Raw genomic sequence first — 20795 nt, 5'->3', positions numbered from 1 at the left:
GTAGGGGGACTCAGGACCCCACTTCCGGTCTCAGCCCCTCGTGGCCCTGGGGTGAAGCCGAGACCCCTGGGGTGGCAGGACCACGCAGAGCATCCCGTCTCCTTGAAGGCCTGTGCTTCCAAAGGACAGAGGGTGCCTGACGCGTGTGCCTGAGCCCACACCTGCAGCCATGTCTCCCAACACGTGAGAAGGCCCTGGGGCCTCCACATCTGCATCCTAATTCCACGGGCAAGGGTGGGGAGCAGGAGTTCAAGATACCCCGAAACCTCACAGTTAGGTCTGGGATGTACCTCGTCCAGGTGAGAAATAGGGAACACGTGACCCAAAGGGGGCCCTTCTGTCCCACTGAGTGATGAGGGCTCTCTGCTCTCACACACGTGGCTCTCATGTTTTCCTGGAGGGGTGCACGTGGGCTCCTGGGCTCCGGGGCCAACACAGCGCCAGCCACTTACAAACTCATCAACTGGCCTCACGGCTTCTTTCGTCAGGGTAAGACTTTAGCCAAGTCAGCACTCCTGGAGCTTGGTTGTGGGCTGCTGATGGTGAACTCTAAAAACAAGGGCTGGGGGAGGCGGAATTCCAGGTGTGGCCCCCAAGGTCTGTGCCCCAGTTTTCACAGCCTGCGGGAAGGATGAACCACCAGCCCTAACTGTGCTAGGCTCTAGGGCAGAGCTGACCTCCAGACGGGCAGGTCATGATCCATCACGGGAGCCCTCGGAAGCAGAAGGGGAGGCTAGAGGGGAGTGTGGGGAGGACCAGACACAGCACACGGTGCTGGTTTGCTAGACGAGGGGCCGCGGGAGCAGAGGGTGGTGGCCTTGCGGCAGGGAGCAGCCCCGGTGACAGCCACGAGGAGGAGACAGACTCAGCCCTGCAACCACCAGGAACCCACTCCTGCCAGACACCCGAGTGTGCCGGGGCCTCTAGGAAGGACCACAGCCCTGCCCACCCCCCTCCATCACGGCCCTGTGAGCCTCGGAACACCCAGCCAGGCCACGCCGGACTTCTGACCCCCCAGAACCCGAGCAAACCAACCGGTTTAAGCCGCGAGGCTTGTTCTTATTTGTTACAAAGCAATAGAAAATGAACACAAGGCCTTACGAGGGAGGAGCGGGGGGTCTGGTCATTTCATCCTTAACACGTGTTTGTCCTGGGCGATAGGAAGGTTGCCAAGAAATGTTGCCAAAGGTGGCAAAATGGATAAAGAGCCAGGATAGTTTTTTCTAGCAAGATAACCTACTAACAAGTAATGATTTAACTCTGGGTGGGCGATTCTGGAGTTTGGGGTGTAGGAATCTAGGTGGGTATTTTCTAGTTAGTTTTGGTCAGCCCTTGACCAGGTCGAGATCTCAGGAGCCCTGAGGGGGTCCCAGCGCCCCCCTGAGCTTTACCTGCTGTCCCTGGACACAAAGAGGGGCACAGAAGGACCCTGCATCCAAAAGTAACATGCGACTCTGCTACCCTGTGCCCACGTCTCACCATTGAATGGTCTTTCACGTGGAACCAGCACTCCCACCTGAAAACCTACAGCCCCCATCCATCCCAGCACCTCAGAGAAGACACACAGGCTACTTAAGCTTCACACACTTGGCAATGAGTGCGAATTGGACCATCACACTCTTTCTTGAAACAACCAGAAACTTCTGGAAGGTCTAGCAGAATTCTTTGGGTTTGGTCCGCCCATTCCCCTAATGGGTAGGGCTGGGGGACAAGGCTGCGGGAACAGCCAGGTCTTTGTTGGAGGCAGCAGTCGGGGGAGAAGGACACTGCCCTGGTGGCTGGGGTCCTGAAAGCTTTACCAGCCTCCGCCTGTGCCTCCACCCGTCAAGGAGCCGGGAGATTCCGTGGGCCAGCCCCGCGGTGTGATTTAGGCACTTTCTACCCAGGTGTGCATCCCCTGGGGTGCCCACCCTGGAAATAGCAGGTCCTGGGACAGGTGGGGCCTGAATGGGGATGAGGGAAGAGCAAAGGCCGCCTGGGAGGGCTGCTGGCCCCCCAGGGCTGGCTTTGCCAGGACAGCCTCCCACCAACCACAACGGGGTGGGTGAAGATGGGTGAAGCCCTTCTCCCCCCAGCACCACGTGCCTGGCCAACAGGGTCACGGGCTTTCCTCCTTAGCTCCAGGGGGCCTCGAGGAACAGCTGAGAGAGAGCCTCCTTGAAATGCCCACATTTCAACCCATGACCGAGTGTCACCATCTTGGTCATCTTTGGACCCCCTACAGTAGAGTCTTATCCACTGTAAAAATTAATATAAATATTTCTACGTCATACAGAGATACTTCCTTGAATTTAATATCAGAAAGGTCACCCAAGTCAAGGGCATCAACTCAGTGGCCTCAAAATAGCTCCAGACCCCAGCCCAGCCCAGACGCGGGACCGCTTACAGGGGGGGTCGAACGGCGTGTACGGCCCTTCCTCGTCCTCCTCGTCCTCCTCCTCCTCGTTCTCGTCGTTCTCGTTGTCTTCGTTCTCATTCTCCGTCTCGTTGCCGGCCTCAGCAACAACGTCGTCCCCCCGAGTCCCGTTCACCCCTCTGTCCAGGGCGCTGCTGGGCCCCATCCCGTTCTCCACCGTGTGCTTAATTGGGATTTTGATGGCCACCTCGGATTCCCCATTGGCATAAGCCCTGCTATTTATCAGTCTTTGTCTCTGGAAAAAGAAAGGCACGTTCTAATACGGCCAGAGGGGCTGCAAATCCTCATACCCAGAACACCAGCTATTTTGGGATATTTCCCAGTCAGCGGGCAAGGAGGTGCTTCCAGAAGACTCTGCAGAGAAGTTCTAAGGGATTCCTCAAAGTAATAACCAACTCTGGGAGGAAGGATTAATCTTTATGACCCACTGGAACTTGCAAATCACTTTAGAGGAGAATCCCCATATCTCAGATGGGCACTGCTTTCCTATCAGGGTTCTTGATTCCCTGTGTGCTGGGGTATTAACGTTCTCCTCCAGATTGTAGGAATTCCTCGGTCCATATGTGAGAAAGCCATACACATGTGTTTGGATTACTGTATCAAAAAGGCTGCCGTTCCGGAGAAAGGAACACCCAGGAAAATTCAGGTCAGAGACTCTGCATTACTTTAAACTAGGGTAACCTTGATTTAGCAACTACTTCTGTGCATTCACTTTGGAGAGCTTTATTCAGATGGAAGATAAAAAGAAGAAGGTAGGTAGAAGGGATAGAAGAGTTTTTCTGTATAACTGGGAGCTGGACCATGTCTCTGGACATGTGGAGGGAAGAGCAAGGACCAAGATGCACAGCTGGTCCAGAGAGCAAAGATGTTGGGAAATGGCTACGGGATATTATTGTGCGAAATACTGAGGTAGGTGCTTCTACATTCAGACCAGGAAACTTTCTCCCCTTCCCAGTTTCCCACCCTGTCCACGGCAGATGGACTGTGCTTTCCCAAATACCTCATTGATCAACATGCGACTGGCCATGGAGAGTCGAGTCTTGGGGGGAAAGTGGCTGGTGATCATGATTCGAAGACCAGCCTCAGAGAAAGAAAGCTGGTGTGGGTAGGCCGACAGCAGCTCATCTACCATGATCACTGACGCTTTGCGGTGGAAATTGGCTGGGAAAATTAAAAACATAAAATAAAAATAACATTGAGGCTAGGAGCAGGAAAGAGATATTCATTCACCTTCCTTCCATTCTTTTCTTTCCTGCTCTCTCTCTTCTATCTTCCTTCCCTCCCTCCTTTCCTTCTTCTTCCTTTTCATCCATCCAATCACCCATCCATCCATCCATCCATCCATCCAATCATCTATCCATCCATCCATCCATTCATCCACCCATCTGACCATTCATCTATCCATCCATCCATCCAATCATCCATCCATCCATCCATCCAATCATCCATCCATCCATCCATCCATCTGACCATCCATCCATTCATCCACCCATCTGACCATTCATCTATCCATCCATCCATCCAATCATCCATCCATCCATCCATCCAATCATCCATCCATCCATCTGACCATTCATCTATCCATCCATCCATCCAATCATCCATCCACCATCCAATCAACCATCCGTCCATCCATCCATCCACCCATCCATCCATTCATGTATCCTCCCACCTACCCATCTATCCTTCCTTCCTCCCTCCCTGCCTCCCTCCCTCCCTCCCCCGCTTCCTTCCTCCCTTCCCTCCTCCTTCCTTCCAACTATCCATCCAACCATCCATCCAACTATTCATCCATCCTGGAAGGGTTGTCATGATCAAAATTTGAAGAAGAGTTAAAATCTGCTTTCTACGGGGCTCATCGATACCTCTTTGAAATGACCTGAAACAATTTAAGAGTCCTTCACTTATATGGTGAGAATGAGTGATAACATAAAAGAATCCCCCTTTGTCCTCAAAGGATTCTTTTCCTGCTGCTCATATCTGGGGCATAGGAAAGACCCCAATAGTCTTTAGTAGCACTTTATGCCCTTCAAATGTCACCAGTGCTCATTCTGAGCTGTTAAAAGCTGCAGAATTGACATTAGTCCAGGTGGAAGACATGGTGGGGGGATGCCCACATTGCTGCAGCCCAGCCTGTGAGCAGGGCTGACCGGGGGCTAGGGGTGGGGAGCTGGGCTCGAGTCCAGGGGGTGCTTAGGGCAAATCTTGCGTCAGGATCTGCTGGCAGGCCTGAAAATAACTTCTGCCATGGCCCAAGCCCCTCTCTGTGGATGCTGCAATACGAGCACACAGCTCACGGGTACCTGGCCAAGGCCTCACTCCTGTTCTCCAGGCCACTAAACCATGAAATGATCTCTGGAAACACTGACTAATAATAGGTAGCTCTCTTTGGTTCCCTAAGAGTATTCCTTTCATGGTTATGAACTACCCTGAAGAGAAGAAACTAAATGAAATCCTTATGTGGGATGGCATTGAATACTCAAAAGTCTTTTGTTCACCATGCATATAATTAGTGAGAAAAGTATATCAAATAATTGATTTTCAAATTCTAATAATTACCCACAGATTTCACACTTAGATACATATTTGAAAATAACCTATAGATGTTCTAATTTCTTTTGTTTTGCCTGAAAAGCAAACCAAGTGGACTGAGAAGAAATGAACCCACACATTTCAAGGGGAAAGTTAAAAAGAAATTAAATGAAAAATGAAACGCATTCTAGGCAAACATAAATGAAAATTTTCCATGTTCCTCGAAGAAAGAAAATTATTAGAGAGCACTGTATTATCTCTTTGTATATCAGCTGCTTAATAAGCATCTATTGAATGTAAGCATTACTTTGGGGAAAAAAAAGGGTAATTTTCTCTGTCATTTTGCAGCTCAGAAACTGAGGTAATGTAGCCTGAAAGTGAATTTGGATATAATAATACGCTAATAACAACTCTAATTAATGGAGTATTCTGCAGACTTTATCTCCTTAACTTGTTACAAAAGTTACCCTCATTTTGCAGGAGAGAAAACTGAAGCTCAGAGGGGTTAAGTAACTTGCTTCATGGTCACTCAGTCGGAATGTGACAGAGTCAGCACCCTGACACCCACGGCCTCCTCTCCTTTACCATCGCCCCACTTGCCCTATATCACCCCCAGCATGTTTGGTCCAAGAACTTCCACTGGCTTTCGGAGGTTGCCCATCACCAGGATGAACCTGCTCCCTGCCCGATGCAGCGAGGGAGGGAGGGAGGCCTCCCCGGGGGCAGGCACACCCTCTGGGGCCTGGCGGGGGTACGCAGCCCCCCGGGGTTACCTCTCTTGAGTAGCACCACGGTGGCGTCGCAGTTGCTGCTGTCATCGATTTCAGCGTTGTTGGCCAAGCCATTGACCATGTTTCCTGCACCCTTGGTCCTCCTCTCGAAGCACTGGTGAATGCAGGCGTTGTATCTGGACACGGCCATGTGCGGAAAGAGCCCATCAGCACGGCCGTACCTGCCTCCCCGGCTCCCAGCTCCCCGCAGCCCCCCGAACCTGGACGCCTGTGGAGGACCCTGTGCCTTAAGTTATTAGATTATGTGATCATCCTGTTTCCCCCAGAATATACAACCTGCCCATTTCCCAACTTGAGAATATACGGTAAGTGAAAATAAAGCCAACATCACATAGATACATAGGGACACACTGCTTTCTCTGCAGAGTCTTCCAGGTCAGGGGGGGGACCTCTGGGATTGAGTTCCCTTACTCGGGGTCTGTGCGTGGAAGGGCTGTTGTGAGACTCAGAGGGATGGGCAAGGTCTCCCTCCTCTGGGCCAGGTCCCCAGGGCCTTTGCTGTCAGGGGCATGCTTGGTGGAGGAAGGTCAAGGCGTCACGTCCGTCTCTGCTGCTACCCCAGGCTGTGTATCACGGTCCACGTGTACAGGCGGGCTGGCTGTCAAGGTCTCTGTCTGCCTTTGGTTTCCTGAGGTCATAGGCTGGGAGCCTGGAAATGTCTGTCACTGTTGTGTCATAATTCCAGGTCTGCTGCGCCCTTGGCTTTATGAGAAAATTCTGGGCTATGATTCTCCAGAACGACTGAGTGAAAAAGAATCAAAACATTGTGCAGTGCTTCTTCCATGTGTGTTGGAAGGGAGGAAGCTTAGTCAAGTTCCTAGGATGTTTTGGCAGGTAAATGTCCTGGTCCCTTTATCGCTGGTATTAGAAGACTCCCATAGAGGAATCCTAGGAAACTCACTGGTTTTTAAAATATTTATGACATTTATGAGATGAAAATAAAACTATAAAAATGATATTTCTGAGACCATTGACAATCTGAACACTGACTGGATACTTACTCATATCAAAGCATTACCGTTCTTTTAGTTGTGATCATGGTGGTTAGGTGAAAAATGAGTCCTTTAAGAGACATGCACTGACGTTTGGGTAGGTGAACTGACATGACGTCTGGGGCTTCAGGTCACATGGGGAGAGGGAAACGGCTAGGGGTGTGAGTGGAGGAAGCTAGTTCACGGTTGTAGGGCTCCTGGCAAGCACGTGGGGTGTGTCATGCTAGTCTGCTGACTGCCTTGCACGGTCAACAGTCTTCTTAATGGAAAGGCCTCCCCACTTTCTTTCTCTCCCCTCCTGATGGGGCTCTAGGGGAGACGTGGTGTTTCTGGCATCTTGACTCAGAATCCACTTTCCCCACAGAAATACTGACTTGCTTGGGTGTTTGCTTTAAAAGTTAGCAACTGGGTGTTATACATTTATTTGGATTTGGATAATAGGATAATAATACTATGTATCGTATTATTATAAGTGCTTTCTTGGAAGCAGATATTGGTTAATTACTTAACTCTTCCATCATGTTCCATCCTACAAACACCCTTTCAGGTAGGAAGCATTGTTCATTCTGTTTTTAGAAGCAGAAACTGAGATTCAAAATGACTGAATCACCTGGCCCAGGTCCCATGGCTGGGGCTGCACAGGAAGCACTTGATCTTAACCACCAGACCACACTGCCTCATCTGGGGACCAAACCCCAGAGAAGTGACCCAGAAGTACAGAAATCAACCCTCGCTGAGGCCGGGTATGCCTCAGGCTCCCGTAAGGTTTCTACCTGTTGGGCCAAACTGGAATTGCTTTTTGACCTTCAGACAGAACGTTTAACGTCATTTTAAAGCCATCTACCCAGGAGGCAGCTGATGATTCTAATACATGCTGTTTTTAATGGCTGCTGCTCTGTTTTATATTTTTAATTGAATGTTTTAAATTTTGTGCTTGCACCCTGAAGCTATTTTATTATGAAGCATGCAATTTTATAAATCAGATTTTATAAAACCCAGTGATTAAAGCCTCTGATTATGGAGCGGGATGGCTAAAGAGCAGAGATTTCAATTTAGAACTTAGGACTAGAATTTATGCAGAAAATTCCACGAGCACAGTAGCTGCCTTTCCCCGGTCTATTTGTATCCTGCTGGTCTGAACAGCTGGGAGGTTGGTAAAGCTGAAGCATCAGCAGAAACACACCTCATTAGCTTTCACACTGGGCATGGTTTGGGGTAGGGAGATTGTTCACTATGTTATCTTTATGTCCACGTGCCCCGCTGGCAACTCACGGGCATTACGATGGCTCAATAGAGGGGTACTGTGGTCACAGAATGCACGCTAGCAAAATTCCTCAATCTTCCTTCTTTTTAGATGAAAACCACTTTTTGAAGACCTCCTTATTCCGTGTAGCCCCTGGTGAATTCAGTATGACACATGCTTTCATCTAAATTCAGATTTAAAACCCTAGATCCACGTTGGTCTTATAGCAGACACTCAGCCAATTCTCTGGAATAATTGAAGGATCCACCTTTTCAAAAGGGAATATGAGAGCTCTTGACTCTTTGGGGTCTCAAAGCATCAAAATGTAAAAAAAAAAAAAAAAAAAGGTGATATAAAAAATGCTGAAAGAAGACGTCTATTGTTGAGGCTTCCTGACTGTGGCACCAATTCCCCAGTAGTTTTGCTCTTTGAGAGAAAGAGGAGCAAGTTGGCTCCTTCCATCTTTAAAGGCTTTTCCTTGGAATCTAGAAACTGGAAAACTTTTGGGCCAACTCTGGTTTTCATGAGAGCTGATGTATTGGGATGCTTAAATGGAAGGTGATTTGCGGTGAAAGTATCTGGTTTCTTTGTTTGCTACCTCATGGTAACTCCACACCAGGATAAGTTTGGGTAAGGTTCTATTCTATCAGTAGAAATGTCCTCTTCCAGTCACACGACCCAGTGACAGGGTCCACACTGACTGTGGGACAGCTCCTGAGGTGGAAACTGGGTGCTATATTGAGCGGAATGGCAGCAGATGGCTTACAGCCCACCCTGGCTGTCGGTCAAGCCAGCTCCTACCTTCACTGTTCCTGTGACGTTTGTCAATGGCCACACTGATTTCTCCCAACGGGCTCTCGGCCACCAGAATTAATCTCTGTCAGGCCTCAACAGCAAGGAAAACTTGACACGTCAAGTGCAGACTGCTACCCGATGGGTCCAAATGGGCAGTCTCTGAGAGCGGTCTACTGCCCTGTGTCCTAGAGAAGGTGGTCACTCCTGCAGTTACATAGGCTGGGGAGAACATGGACTAACTTAGAGCAAAAGGAGCAGCTCCTGTGGGGCAGGAATCTGCAGCACAGAATATCTCTGCACCACTGACAAGCTCCTCATCTCCATGGCACTCAGCAAAAAGATGAACTGGCAGCTTCCAACCACGGTGCTTACATTTTACACTAGAGTATGGGAAACATCAGCAACATAACTCCTGATACAGGTGGTAAGCTGTCCAGACTCCAAGGGGAACAAGAACGCATGATGTGGTGGTTTTAAATTACATCCACACATTCTGTGACACTCCTCTCTTCAAAAGGCAAAGCAGACCCGTTGAGTGAGGACTGGACTGAGTGACTCGTTTCTAATAAACAGAACACGGCAGTAGTGATGGTGTGTGACTTGTGAGACCAGATCATAAGAGGTGTTGCTGGGTCCTTCCTGCTCTCTCTTGAATCACCTGCTCTGTTGGAAGCCAACTCCCAGGTGTGGGGACAGTAGAGTGGCCCTGAAGAGAAGCCCACGTGGTGAGGAACTGGGGCCTCCAGCCAACGACCAGCACCTACTCACCAGCATCGTGAGTGGGCCGTCTTGGAGCCCCAAACGGATGACAGCCGCCCTGGACAACCTCTTACCTATAATCCCATGAGAGCCCCTGAGCTAGCACCCTCCAGTTCAACTGCTCCTGGATGCTTAACTCTCAGAAACTGTACAAGATAATACACATTTATGGTTTTAAGCCATTAAGTTTTGTGGTCATTTGTTAAGCGGCAATAGCTGACTAATACAATACGAATAATGGAAGTCTGTAGATATTTGATCCATGGTTTTAGTTATCTCTTATCCAGCTCTGGTCCCATCTCCCCTCCACCTATATGGAAACATAACACATTGAGCTTTACCTCCTTTCTTGTTATGAAAGTGAGCGAAAAAACAGCCAAAAGGTAGGCTGCCAGGTCCTGAAGCGGGGCAAGGGTTTGAGAGATTTCTCAAATGAAACCACGAAGCTTTGATTCTATCATACATTTGGGCTGGAAGGGTCTATGCTTCTGCTATAAGTCGAGATTGCATTGATTCCTAGCAGGCTGCCCAGGGAGCCAAGTGAGCCTCTGATGACAGGTACCCGCCCTGTTCCCTGTTCCTCTGCCCACATTATCACATAACGCTGAGTGTAGGAAAGAGTTTTGGGAGAGAAACTAAGAAAGTATTTTACTTACTTCATTATGACAATGTAGATGAGATACATCAGCACGAGGACTAAAGACTCCCACCTGTGGACAAACCAAGAATGGTCAGTTAACAGAAGCCACCCTAGACAGATGTGCCGTCCTCCAGGTCCCCTCAGACACATGTGTGATGTGAACGGCAGCTCAACCTGCCAAGCACGGCAAGCATGAGGCAGACGTGCAAACAAGTTCCACATATTTCCTGGTCTGCAGACATTTCCTAGGCTGTATCCAGGTTTTCAGGATCTTTCTCTTCCTCCCCTACTTCAAAGGAAAATGCTCCCTCTTCTCTGTTATTCACTCACCCCAAAGAATATTTTGAACCCAGCAAGCCTTCTATAATGTTGCTGAATATAGGGGTATGTGTATAAATCTGACCACAGCTTAATCATTCACTAAAACTATTCAGATACAGTTACAAAGGGCAAACTAGAGGAATTGATAAGGGCAACCAAGGGATTGTTAGGTACATCAGAGCAAGGCATGTGTAGAGAGAGGGAGAAGGAGAGGGAAAGGAAGAAGAGTTGGGGGGGAGGGGAGAGGAGGAGGGAGGGACACAGGGGGAGAGAGACAGACACCTTGGGCAGGGAAAGTGCTAGCAGGAAGGATTAGCATGAATGAGTGGGAAAATGGTCAAGAGAAAGAAAGAAAGAAAAATAATGAAACCTTCTGGAATGCACCTTGAACTTCTGATACTTGGAATACTTCCTCTGTTTTCTTTATTATAGTAACTTTCAGTTAAAAAGCAAGGGAACTTGATTTCTAGGTTCCTCTTTAGCTGTAGAATTTAATTAGCTAATTGAGGGAGTAATTTTGGCTTCAAGAAAAGGTTCCTGGAGGATGGTCTATGAAGAAATTCTAGGTTATGGCTTTCCTTCGCTTTTTCAAGTTCCATGTCTGGAAACTGATCCTGGGGAAATATGTGATCAAACGTAAAAAGGAGGTACACACAGGGTTTTCGTTGCAGTGCTGTTTTATAAAAATGAAGTGTTGGAAAGAAGCAAGGCGGTTATCAGATGAAGGACTGGGTACGTGAGTTATGGTATGTCCACAGGAAAACGAGCTACCATGCATTGGCTGAGAATGATTCTGCAGATACACACAACCACAGAGGTGGTTCTCTGTCATCCTGTTCAGTGTTTCTGCAGCATCTGAAGTTGATTGCCCACCCTCTTCACAAGACACTCTCTTCTCCTGACTTTTGAGGGCCACACTCCTGGTTTTCCTTCTGTCCCCTAACTTCTTCTCCCTCCCTTTGTGTCCCCTCCACTTCTTCAGTGTGACCTCTAACGTTCTCTCTAGGTGATGTCCTCTTGTCCTATTTCTGGAAAACCAACAGACATGTCCACCCCACACTTCTCCCAGCTCCAGGTTCAGGATCCACTTGTCAATACAGCCTCTCCACGTGGCGTCTAGATGCAGGTCGGAACAGAGTTCCTAATTCCTACGCCCCAGCTTCGTGTTCTCCAGGGCTTTGTCTTGTCAGTGAACTGCGCAGTCAAGCCCCACATCTGGAAATAAAAGTGGAGCCCTTCTCTGCCCTCCCCCATGCCCATCGGGACTCTGTGTCCAAAATATCTCCGGAATTGTGGGTGTCTGCCCGCTCCACTGCTACCTCCCTCCCCCACCTTAATTTCAGCCTCTGAACTGCCTTCCTCAGTGCTTCTGGATCCTGTCATTCTTCTGCTTAAGACTCTTCAATTGTTTCCCAAGAGACTTGAGAAAAATATCAAAGGTGCCCCTCCCTGCAAAACCCGGTTCTTTTTCCTTCTTCCCCCAATCCTCGTGTCCCACCCTGACCTCCTTTCATTTGCACATGGCAAGCTCCCTCCTTCTCCCCAGAGCCTTTGCACTTAACGTCCCCTCTGCCAGGAATGCTTTTCCCTTCACTCCTTCGCTGGTCCCTTTTATCCTGCAAATATCAGCTTAAACATCACCTCTTCCAAGGAGTCTTCCCTGCCTACTCCTCCTTCACTTTCTGTTTGTGTTCTTTAAACCTCTGATCAGTCTGGGATTATCTTCTTTATTTACTTATTCACATCTAAATGCTTGTTTCTAGCAGTCACTTGGCACCACTCCTCACATCTGATTCCCGCCTCAGCGATCTGGTTTCTCCTTAGATTGGCCTCCCTGACGGAGTGCCCCCCAAGCAGGCACCCCTCCCTCCCCAGCACAGAGCAGTGTTCAGCTCATCTGCACAGGTGAGACTTCTCGAAATGTCAGTTTTCAGTTGCAAGACACCTCCAAGGGGCCTGAGCGTGGTCCTTATCTCATTGAAACCAATGTATACGTGGCATGAACATAACTGGGAAAAGCAAATTTTTATTCCAGCTTTATTCTGAAGGAAGAGATACCCAAGAGCTAGAGGGAAGTCATGTGATTGCTTAGATGCATTTTTACAGACTTGGTGAGGGGTCACTGGAAAACAAGCCAACGTCAAAGAGACATCCCCATGAGACTGAATTACGTCCAGCACTTGGTGAACAGGTATATTTAAACTCTCTCACTCCTTTGGATCTTTTAGATTTTTTACTCAAAGCAAGCCTTTCCATTGCAATATCTGAGTAAGCGTCTCTGCCGTCACATTTCAGGGATGCCTGTGGCGGCGCGGTTCCCTCTCCTGCCGGCCTTTCAGGTTTGCCTTGTTGGCACCCAGACTCAGGGCCCCCCCAGCGCCTCCTCCTCATCAAGTGAGGCTCCCTGAGGCCCCTCTGCTTTTTGGCCTGATTCCGTGTTTGAGCATCAAGTCTTGGCTTCCTGGTCTTTGGTGTCGCCCCCCAACCTCCTGCCCCCGGGGCCGTGAGTATCTCCAAATGACACCGTGATGACGTGTCTGCTCCCCCCTAGTCTCAGACATCCCAAAGGCCACGGCCGAACTGGGTTTTGCATTCTGTGTCCAGTTCTGGAACGGAGGCTGGCAGCCAGGAGGTGCTCAGGAATGAACAGTTTGGGACTTGAAGTGACTCCAACTGCAGATCCTGATGTCACACGCTCTTCCCATCTGCCCCTCCCGGCCACAGCCCGCCGCTGTCCGCCAAGGACCTGGGCTGGTGTGATCTGGGTGCGCTCTCCCCTTCCCACAAACTTCCACTCTGAACCACCTACAACTGGCCCTGGATTCTCCTGCCAGAGATTGTTCTTTTCCGTGTTGGAGGGCTACGCCCTGTCCCCCCCCCCACCCCTCGCCCAGAGGGCACGTCTCCACTTCCTAACCAGGGTCCAGAACCACGAAAGCTGGTCTCCAACACCATGCAGATGGACACTGTCCAGGTCACGTCCCAGGTTCTCCTTTCTCCGCCAAAGTCACGACTCGCTCAAAGAAGAGAAAAAAACAGCACCCTGCATCCTTTTGTTCTCTTGTCAGGCCTTCAGACTCACTGAAGACACATTCTGAATTCCTTCTGGCAACAGTGGGGGTCTTGCTGGGCAGGGTGAACACATACCCTACTAGGTGGATCTCTGATGCTATCTATGTCAGATGTCTTTTGGGGCAGGTATCTGATGGAAAAGCACCCGACGGATATTCCCCTGCCTCTTCCTGCTAATGGAACCCCACTATGTTGAGGCAGTAAATGGGGACCCTTGATCTCAAGGAGGGTGGGATAAATGATTGGTCTAAAGCTGTAATTCTATTCCCCCCTGGACACTTATTGGTCAAAGCAGACCCAGTTGTGACCAAAGAGATATAAGGTGGAAAGGTGTTCAATGAAACGACATAGCCCCTTCTTCTTCCTTCTTGCCTTCAATCCAAACTTGATGGCTGGAACCACAGCAGCCATCTTGGGGTCATTAGGGAAAGGGCAAGAGAAATGCAGAGCTACTGTACTACCTACATCTGGGGTACTTGATATGTAAGAAAAATAAACCACTATTTCTGTAATCCACTGTGGCTGGTTTTTCTACTACCTGCTACTAAAAGCCTTCTGATGGCCACTTCTTGGCTGAATGTGACTTGCTGTGGAATGCTGTTTGAGGAATGGTAAAGGAATCTAAACCATGCATGGTGGGGATACCTTCCCCTTGTGTACTTGTATTTGACAAGGCTCCTTTCCTCCTAAAGAGTACTTTAGTTTCAAAATAAGCACAACTGACATTAGTTTCCTTTCAAGGATTTGGGGTGAATTGGTTACCTGCCTTGACATTGCTAGAACATGCTGGAATGTCCTACAACAAGGAAAGGAATTCACTGTTTAAGGAATTACTGAAATACTACTGTGCTTTAATTGCACAGATTGAAGAGTCTGTCTCTTAGGACAGAAATCAGAGGAATCAGCTCCTAGACTCACTCTTTCAGTAAAATAAATACTCATGGGTGGCTGGGTAAGAGAGTAAGAGATGTGGACAGTAAAAAATATCTTAAAGTTCAGTATATTTTGCAGGCAAATGAGGAGCTGAAATCCCTGGAAATCCCAAAGCAGTGATGGGTCAGTGGTGCAGACTTTAATTTCTCAGCCTCACTCGTGAAAAACGGTCTCCGTCACCCCATCCACGTAATAACCATGATTACGTAACAGGTCGGCCATCTGAGAATGATATTCGGTGCCACGAAAGCTTCCCCTAGTTCTTCCTGCAGTTTCGCCTGTGCATGAGTTATGATTCCAACCCACCCCAGGCTGGACCAAAACCCGCTTGGGAATTTGCGACTCGTGTATCCGTGGCCCTCCCGCCTCCTCCCTCCTGTCGAAGCCTGGGTGCCCAGGCTGAGGGGCTGATGACCTCAGAATCCGGCCTTCAGCACAGGCTCGGGGAGTAGCCTAGGAACCCAGGTTCTCTCCTCTGACATCGTAGGAAGGTCAGCCTTTGGAAAGGAGAGGAAACAGACTCTCGTGTTCTTGCTCCTTCCCATCTGAAATATCCTAAAGGACACCTTGAGGGTAAGGACTGACACAGGCTTGTCATGAACCTGCTTTCATTTCCTCCTGCCGTGGTTTTCACGAGCAAAGCCAAGGAGATGTGGAGAGAGGGCTCCTTCTAAGACTGACAGATGGTAAACCACCCGCGGGTCTCCTCTTTTCAGGTTTTCTGCACAAAAGCAGCAGAAAAATTTCTGAGATCAACTGTGATCATGACTTGCTTTTCCTTATGGCAGCATTGTTAGCAAAGAGCAGCAACACTGAGCAACATTTAGGCACCTACTGTTTGCTGAGGCAGAGCGCTGGTTGTGCTAACCATGCCATGAGTTTGAATGGGAACGCTTCTGCAAGTTTTTTTGTGCTGCCCTTAATCCCCAAGGACATGAGGGGAAAATGTCACCACTCCATGTGGCGACCAGGTCCAGGTGGATCCCATGAGGAGGTTCTTCCTGACCTCTGGCCTCTGACCTCTGACCTGCGGTGCTCCCAGACATCTTGATCCCTTTCAGCCTGTTGATCACTGTTATTCAAAGAAGACTTCCTTCTTATTTTTATGGGTCAGCATAGGGACTATGCGTCTTAGAGCAAGTTCTCCCAGCTGTCTCCCCCTTGCCCTCTTGGATAGAGGAGAGAGAGCTGACAAAAGTATCTTAATACCCTGGATAGTGTGTAACATTTATGGTCCATGTGATATGCTCCCCACCACCCCAAATTCTGAAAATCACAGAGACATCCTAGGACACAGAAATGTCGCTCCAGCAAAGGGCTAGCACTCATTCTGCTGAAAACGAAGGCTGCTGGGCTCTGTAATTCTTTTTTTAATTAAAGGTATAATTTATTATTATTATTATTTTCATATTCTTTTCCATTATGGTTTACTAAAGGATATCAAATATAGTTCCCTGTGCTCTACAGTAGGACCTTGTTGTTTGTGCTTCTTTTTCTAGCTCATTCTTAGCTCTAAATAATACCACAAAAGTCGTCTACCTACAGCATCACAACTACCTGTTTCTGAGATGTTCTTTCAGAAGAAGTAGGTGTATTTTCACATCACTCTACTTCCGCAGATCAAATATTTGAAAAATGTAACAAGAATGCATGACACACCCAATTTCTATTTCCATTTCGAACACAGCTGACATGCTCAGAACCCATCTCAAAAAAGGCGATTTGGACATTGACCCAAATTTAAATGTTCCCGTATACTTAATTCAGGCAATTTTTTAATCTATCAAAAAAAAATCACTGATTTTTCAGAGCTCTAAGATCTTCTTGAATGTTAGGCAGAACTTTAATGGGTTAAAGGTCACTGACATGCCTTCACCTCTGGTTCCTGGGATATATTGAATACATGGCATTCGGAATATGCCGACGCGGTCTGGACAACTGGAAAAGGTTCATCAAATCTTAACCATGGCCTTGCCCATGACTGACTGTGGAAAGGCACAGTTGCCTTACACTGTCTAATTTGGATGATAAAGATAGCAAGATAACAGAGTCCCCAAAGGAAGCCCACCAGGCCAGCCCAAGTGAAATGGTCTCTGCTCCATGAAAGCTGATTTAATTTCTTTGTTGAGATGGACAGAGGGTTCCTGAGAAACGCCAGTTGTTCCAAGCTGCCCCGACATTTCCGTTTCTTTCCTAGACCCTGACTTTGGTCTTTACTATACTGTCTCTGCCACATAGCAAGGAGAAATTGGAAGGGGAAAAGAGGTACTTACCACGAAACTTGTTCATCATAAATGAACTGTGAAAAAAAATAAAAAGGAGAGAAGATTAGACAGACACACACACACATACACACGCACACACATGCTTTATAAATGCATGTTATCCACCCTTGTGGCTGGCTGGTGGGAATCGCGGCTGGGGCCGGTTTGGGGTGTGAAGCATCTGTGGCAAACTCCCCTCTGTGCTGGTTTAGTCTCTGGTCAGTGTTAGTGGAAGGAGGTCTTGTTGGCAGACTGGGGTGGGCATCAGGCCATCCCAGCCTTCCTGCAAGTTCTGTCAGAGGATGGAGTGAGAGGGAAGCATGCCCAACCTTGTTATTTGTAGAATTTCAGATCTGGAAGGGGATGCGGAGCTTGGTGGGTGCTTGCAAACATTAGTCACTTACGGGTCCCCTGGAAGCTATCTGTACGCCTCTGCGCATCGTACAGCACCTTCGAGCTTTTATGAAAGCACATGAGCTCCTATGGACTCAATTATTTTTCTTTCAGTCAACCTATTCTTTCGTTTCCTTAAAAGAATTTATTTTCAAAGAAAATTCTGCATCACAACCGGAGGTGGAGAATCGGCACCACTTGGGCACCATGTGTAGAGAGAGGAAAAATAAACGCAGTGACAACAGTGAAAATCCTGGCTGGACACTGTCGGCTGCCCATGTCCTGGGCCACAGGCCTGTACTTGTGTGAAGGGAGATTAGCGAGGGTCAGAAGCAGTGCAAAGGACCAAACAGAGACCCTCCCTGATCAGTTAGGAGCCGAAGAAAACACACGACAGGACTGAGTTTATTCAAGTCCTACTCCACATAGCATCTAAGATCACTTCTCATTTTGGGGGAAAAAGTGGTATAATCCTGGCCCTTTGATTTATACGGGAAATGGAGCTGCAGAGAACATGAATAATTCCCCTTGGGTTGCCCAATTAGCTGCAGAGTTGGTCCTAGAACCCAGCCCTGGCTCTTAACTTCGTGTTCTTTCCATGACACCCTTATTTGCCCAGATGGTATGGTGTTGAAACCAAATGAATGCCCTTCTATTTCATTCAAGTAGGAAGCTGTTTCTTCCCACACTCACAGGACATGACTGATTTGAGCGCGATCATCTTTGAGCAACTTTCGTGCAAGGGCCCTCTGGAGACTCTCAGGCAGAAGCATCTGGGTGTAGAGGGTGATTACTGTACCCAGGTGGTAAACTCGGCTAACAACGGGACATCGCTTCAGTCCCCGGCGATGACAACTACCACCAGTTGTGAGAGACACAGAGAAAACCTCAAAGACCAGCAGGTGCGACTCAAAAAGCACACAAGAGGACCTCCCTCCGATCACCCCAAAGGAGCATAGAGAAGGATGAGGAGAAAGGGGCCACCCTTTTCTTTGTAACTCACTCTTCCCAACAAGACACTGAAAAAGATATTGGCTTCATCAGTTTTTGCCGTTTTGTCATTTGTCATTATCGAATCCAACAGGTTGGCATTTGGATGAAAATGTCAAACCAGAATGGGAAGACAAATAAAGAAGTAAAGGAAACCACCCCACAATCCAGGCTGGATGGTATGGAATTCATTCCCAGGAAGGCATTCACAGCCGCTGTTATATAATTGCTAGCTTTCAAAAAATCCAAGAAATCATGGAACAGAAGCAGTGATTTAAGTTGGAAAATGTTTTCTATTAATTGAAGTTAATTCAATATCAGTCTTGGGCAGCAGCCTGGAACAATCAATTCAGAGCCACTTAAGAGAGCACAAGATACTAGTAAAGAGTTGATTAGATCACCAATTTAATGTTCCTCTCTGGGGAGAGCAGCCAACACACCATACTATGAAAGCAGCTCTAAGGAAGCCGTATTTTGTGCCATCTAACTGACAGGTGAAAAAAATCAGAATGGCCTTAATTGTACAAAGGATTCCAAAGTGAGAGCAGAATTTACAGGGAACACAATACCAGAGAAATAGTGAGGCACGCCTGGATGCAAACGTGGTGGGGGGAGGGAACCAGAAACTTCCAAACGACAGAGGCAGCGATGCTGGTCCCTGACCACCTGGAGCCCTGAGGCCTCAGCTACCCTTGTGGCCCACGAGTGAACACGGTCTGGGTTTGACCCCGCTGCTTCAAGAGGATTGGATGGAAACACGAGAGCCTCCAAAAAAGAACAGTAACATTGATAAAAGGGACTATAAATCAGGCCTTTGAGAAAACCTGAATGGAAAGAGGCTTGTGTGTGGTGAGGAAAGAGACCTGACTGCAGAGTCTGGTGGTGCCTGGAGGGGGCCTGCCGGCTGACTGTCACCCACCCAGAAGGAAATCCGCACTGTTCACAGACTGTTCCCCTGGGAGAGCACGTCTCCGGACCACGCCGACAGAGCATGGAACCGACCTGTCTGAGAACGTACGACGACAAAGGTGGTGACTCTCGTTTGGTGTTGCTGATGGTTAGAGCGGATTTCTTATTCCTTACAGATTTTATTTCATTGAATTCTCCTAAGACAAGTGTTGCACATCCCTCTGTATTTTCATGCTCACTCGGTGAGTAAAAGAAGACAAAACAACTTCCCCACCCCTGCTGGCGGGGTGACTAGGGTAGAAGAGAACCTGAAATCACACGCCTTGCCCCACCTGAAACAAGAAACTGCGCCCCCAGTTCCAGCCGGTCCCCACTAGGTGGCGCTCACGTCCCGGCCCCCGCATCCCAGCGGCTCGGCCCCGGCAGAGATGTTGAGATCAAGTTGGACCAAGTCCCCTCGGCGGCTCCATGAAATCTCCTGGGAGGTGGGCAAGGGCCCCTGGACAGACAGACTCCCGCAGCGGCCTGCGGCCAGCCCACTACCATCAGGGGGCGGGGTGACGTTCTGGAGGCAGCTCCTGCCCGGTGCTCTGAGTTGGGGCCGGGTGGGTCCCTCATTTACACCCACACGCAGTCCCCAGACCTGAGTGCAGCGGTCGGAGCTGCCCCACCCTTTTCCCAGGTGGGATTTTGCAGAGGAGCCTTGGGAAAGCAGCTCTCTGTGCTCTGCTGGTTGTGTTTGGGGCGAGGCCGCTATTGCCCCACCCCCCCGCCAGGGCCCGCGTGGGTGCGCTGATCTCTGGGCCCCAGATTTGCTGCATGGCTGGTCAGGGACCTGCTCTCTGACCCATATCTGGTTCATCCAGAGCAACGCCTGGCTTCACGCTAAGCTTTCCACGTGTTCCGCAGACGAGCTAAATGGGAACTCACAGGAGTGAATCTGAAAAAACCCTCTTTTCCTCCAGCTTCCGAGAAACGTTTGGGTACCATGGAAACCAGCTTTTCAGGGCTGGTGTCTGCTCTAGAATTCTTCCGAGAGAGACAGGCTTCCATCAGGCAGGTGAATCCCTGGATGACCGAGCAACCCAGGGAACTCAAGGCGGAACAGCAAGGAACAGACAGCCGGTAGTCGCAGGCGAGTGGGCAGGAGAGGAGAGGCCCGGCTGGCCCCGCAGCGCACAGCGGCCCTGGGCTGGCTGGTTGTAAGCGGTAACCATGGCGCTGGCCGGCTGCTGTGCTGGAGCTGAGATCTCGTAGCTTGTACAGTAATCTCTGGTACCATCAGAATTTTAAGCAGTGAAGGTAAAAGGAGAAAATCAACACCATCATTCTCTTTCAAGAGACTGAAACCTTGAACATCTTCCCCGCGTTGCTGGGAAGGGAAACTGCTCCCCCCCACCCCCGCCGCGGCGTAGATGCCCTCAGGAGATGTGCCTCCTCGGAGTCCTGCCTTCCTCCGGCTTCAGGGACAGGGGTGCGGGTGGCTTAGCCGAGCCCATGGCGATTCCCTCTGAGGAGAGGAATCAGATGGAATACATTGGAAAACAGCTGTGAGGCACAGATATGGCTTCCAATGGAAGGGTAAATAGTAATTCTGACGTGAGCATCTCCAGCTGGCTGACCTGATGGTGCTGGGGATGCAGGAGGGTAGGAACTAAAGGCAGGGCTTGAGCAGAGCCGGACATCCCATATCAACCTGCAGGGCAGGCCACAGCAGAAGAAACAGCGATGAGAGGACCAATTTA

The 20795-nt window shown here is 49.0% G+C and overlaps 1 protein-coding gene across 1 annotated transcript in view; it reads right to left on the bottom strand.

The window, feature by feature from the left end:
* The window catches only part of SLC24A3 (solute carrier family 24 member 3), a 473993-nt gene that overhangs the window by 32504 nt on the left and 420694 nt on the right, over positions 1 to 20795 (bottom strand). Inside the window, exons 8-12 of the mRNA XM_057530157.1 lie at positions 16768 to 16793; positions 10185 to 10238; positions 5722 to 5855; positions 3417 to 3577; positions 2387 to 2651 (exon numbers count right to left, since the gene is read on the bottom strand). Of these exons, the coding sequence (XP_057386140.1) occupies positions 2387 to 2651; positions 3417 to 3577; positions 5722 to 5855; positions 10185 to 10238; positions 16768 to 16793 (640 nt within the window). The remainder of the gene's footprint in view (positions 1 to 2386; positions 2652 to 3416; positions 3578 to 5721; positions 5856 to 10184; positions 10239 to 16767; positions 16794 to 20795) is intronic.

Source organism: Balaenoptera acutorostrata, chromosome 15, assembly GCF_949987535.1.
Source record: "Balaenoptera acutorostrata chromosome 15, mBalAcu1.1, whole genome shotgun sequence".
NCBI lineage: Eukaryota > Metazoa > Chordata > Mammalia > Artiodactyla > Balaenopteridae > Balaenoptera > Balaenoptera acutorostrata.
The sequence above is the reverse complement of the archived record's forward strand: the minus strand, read 5'-3'. Positions and strand labels throughout refer to the sequence as shown.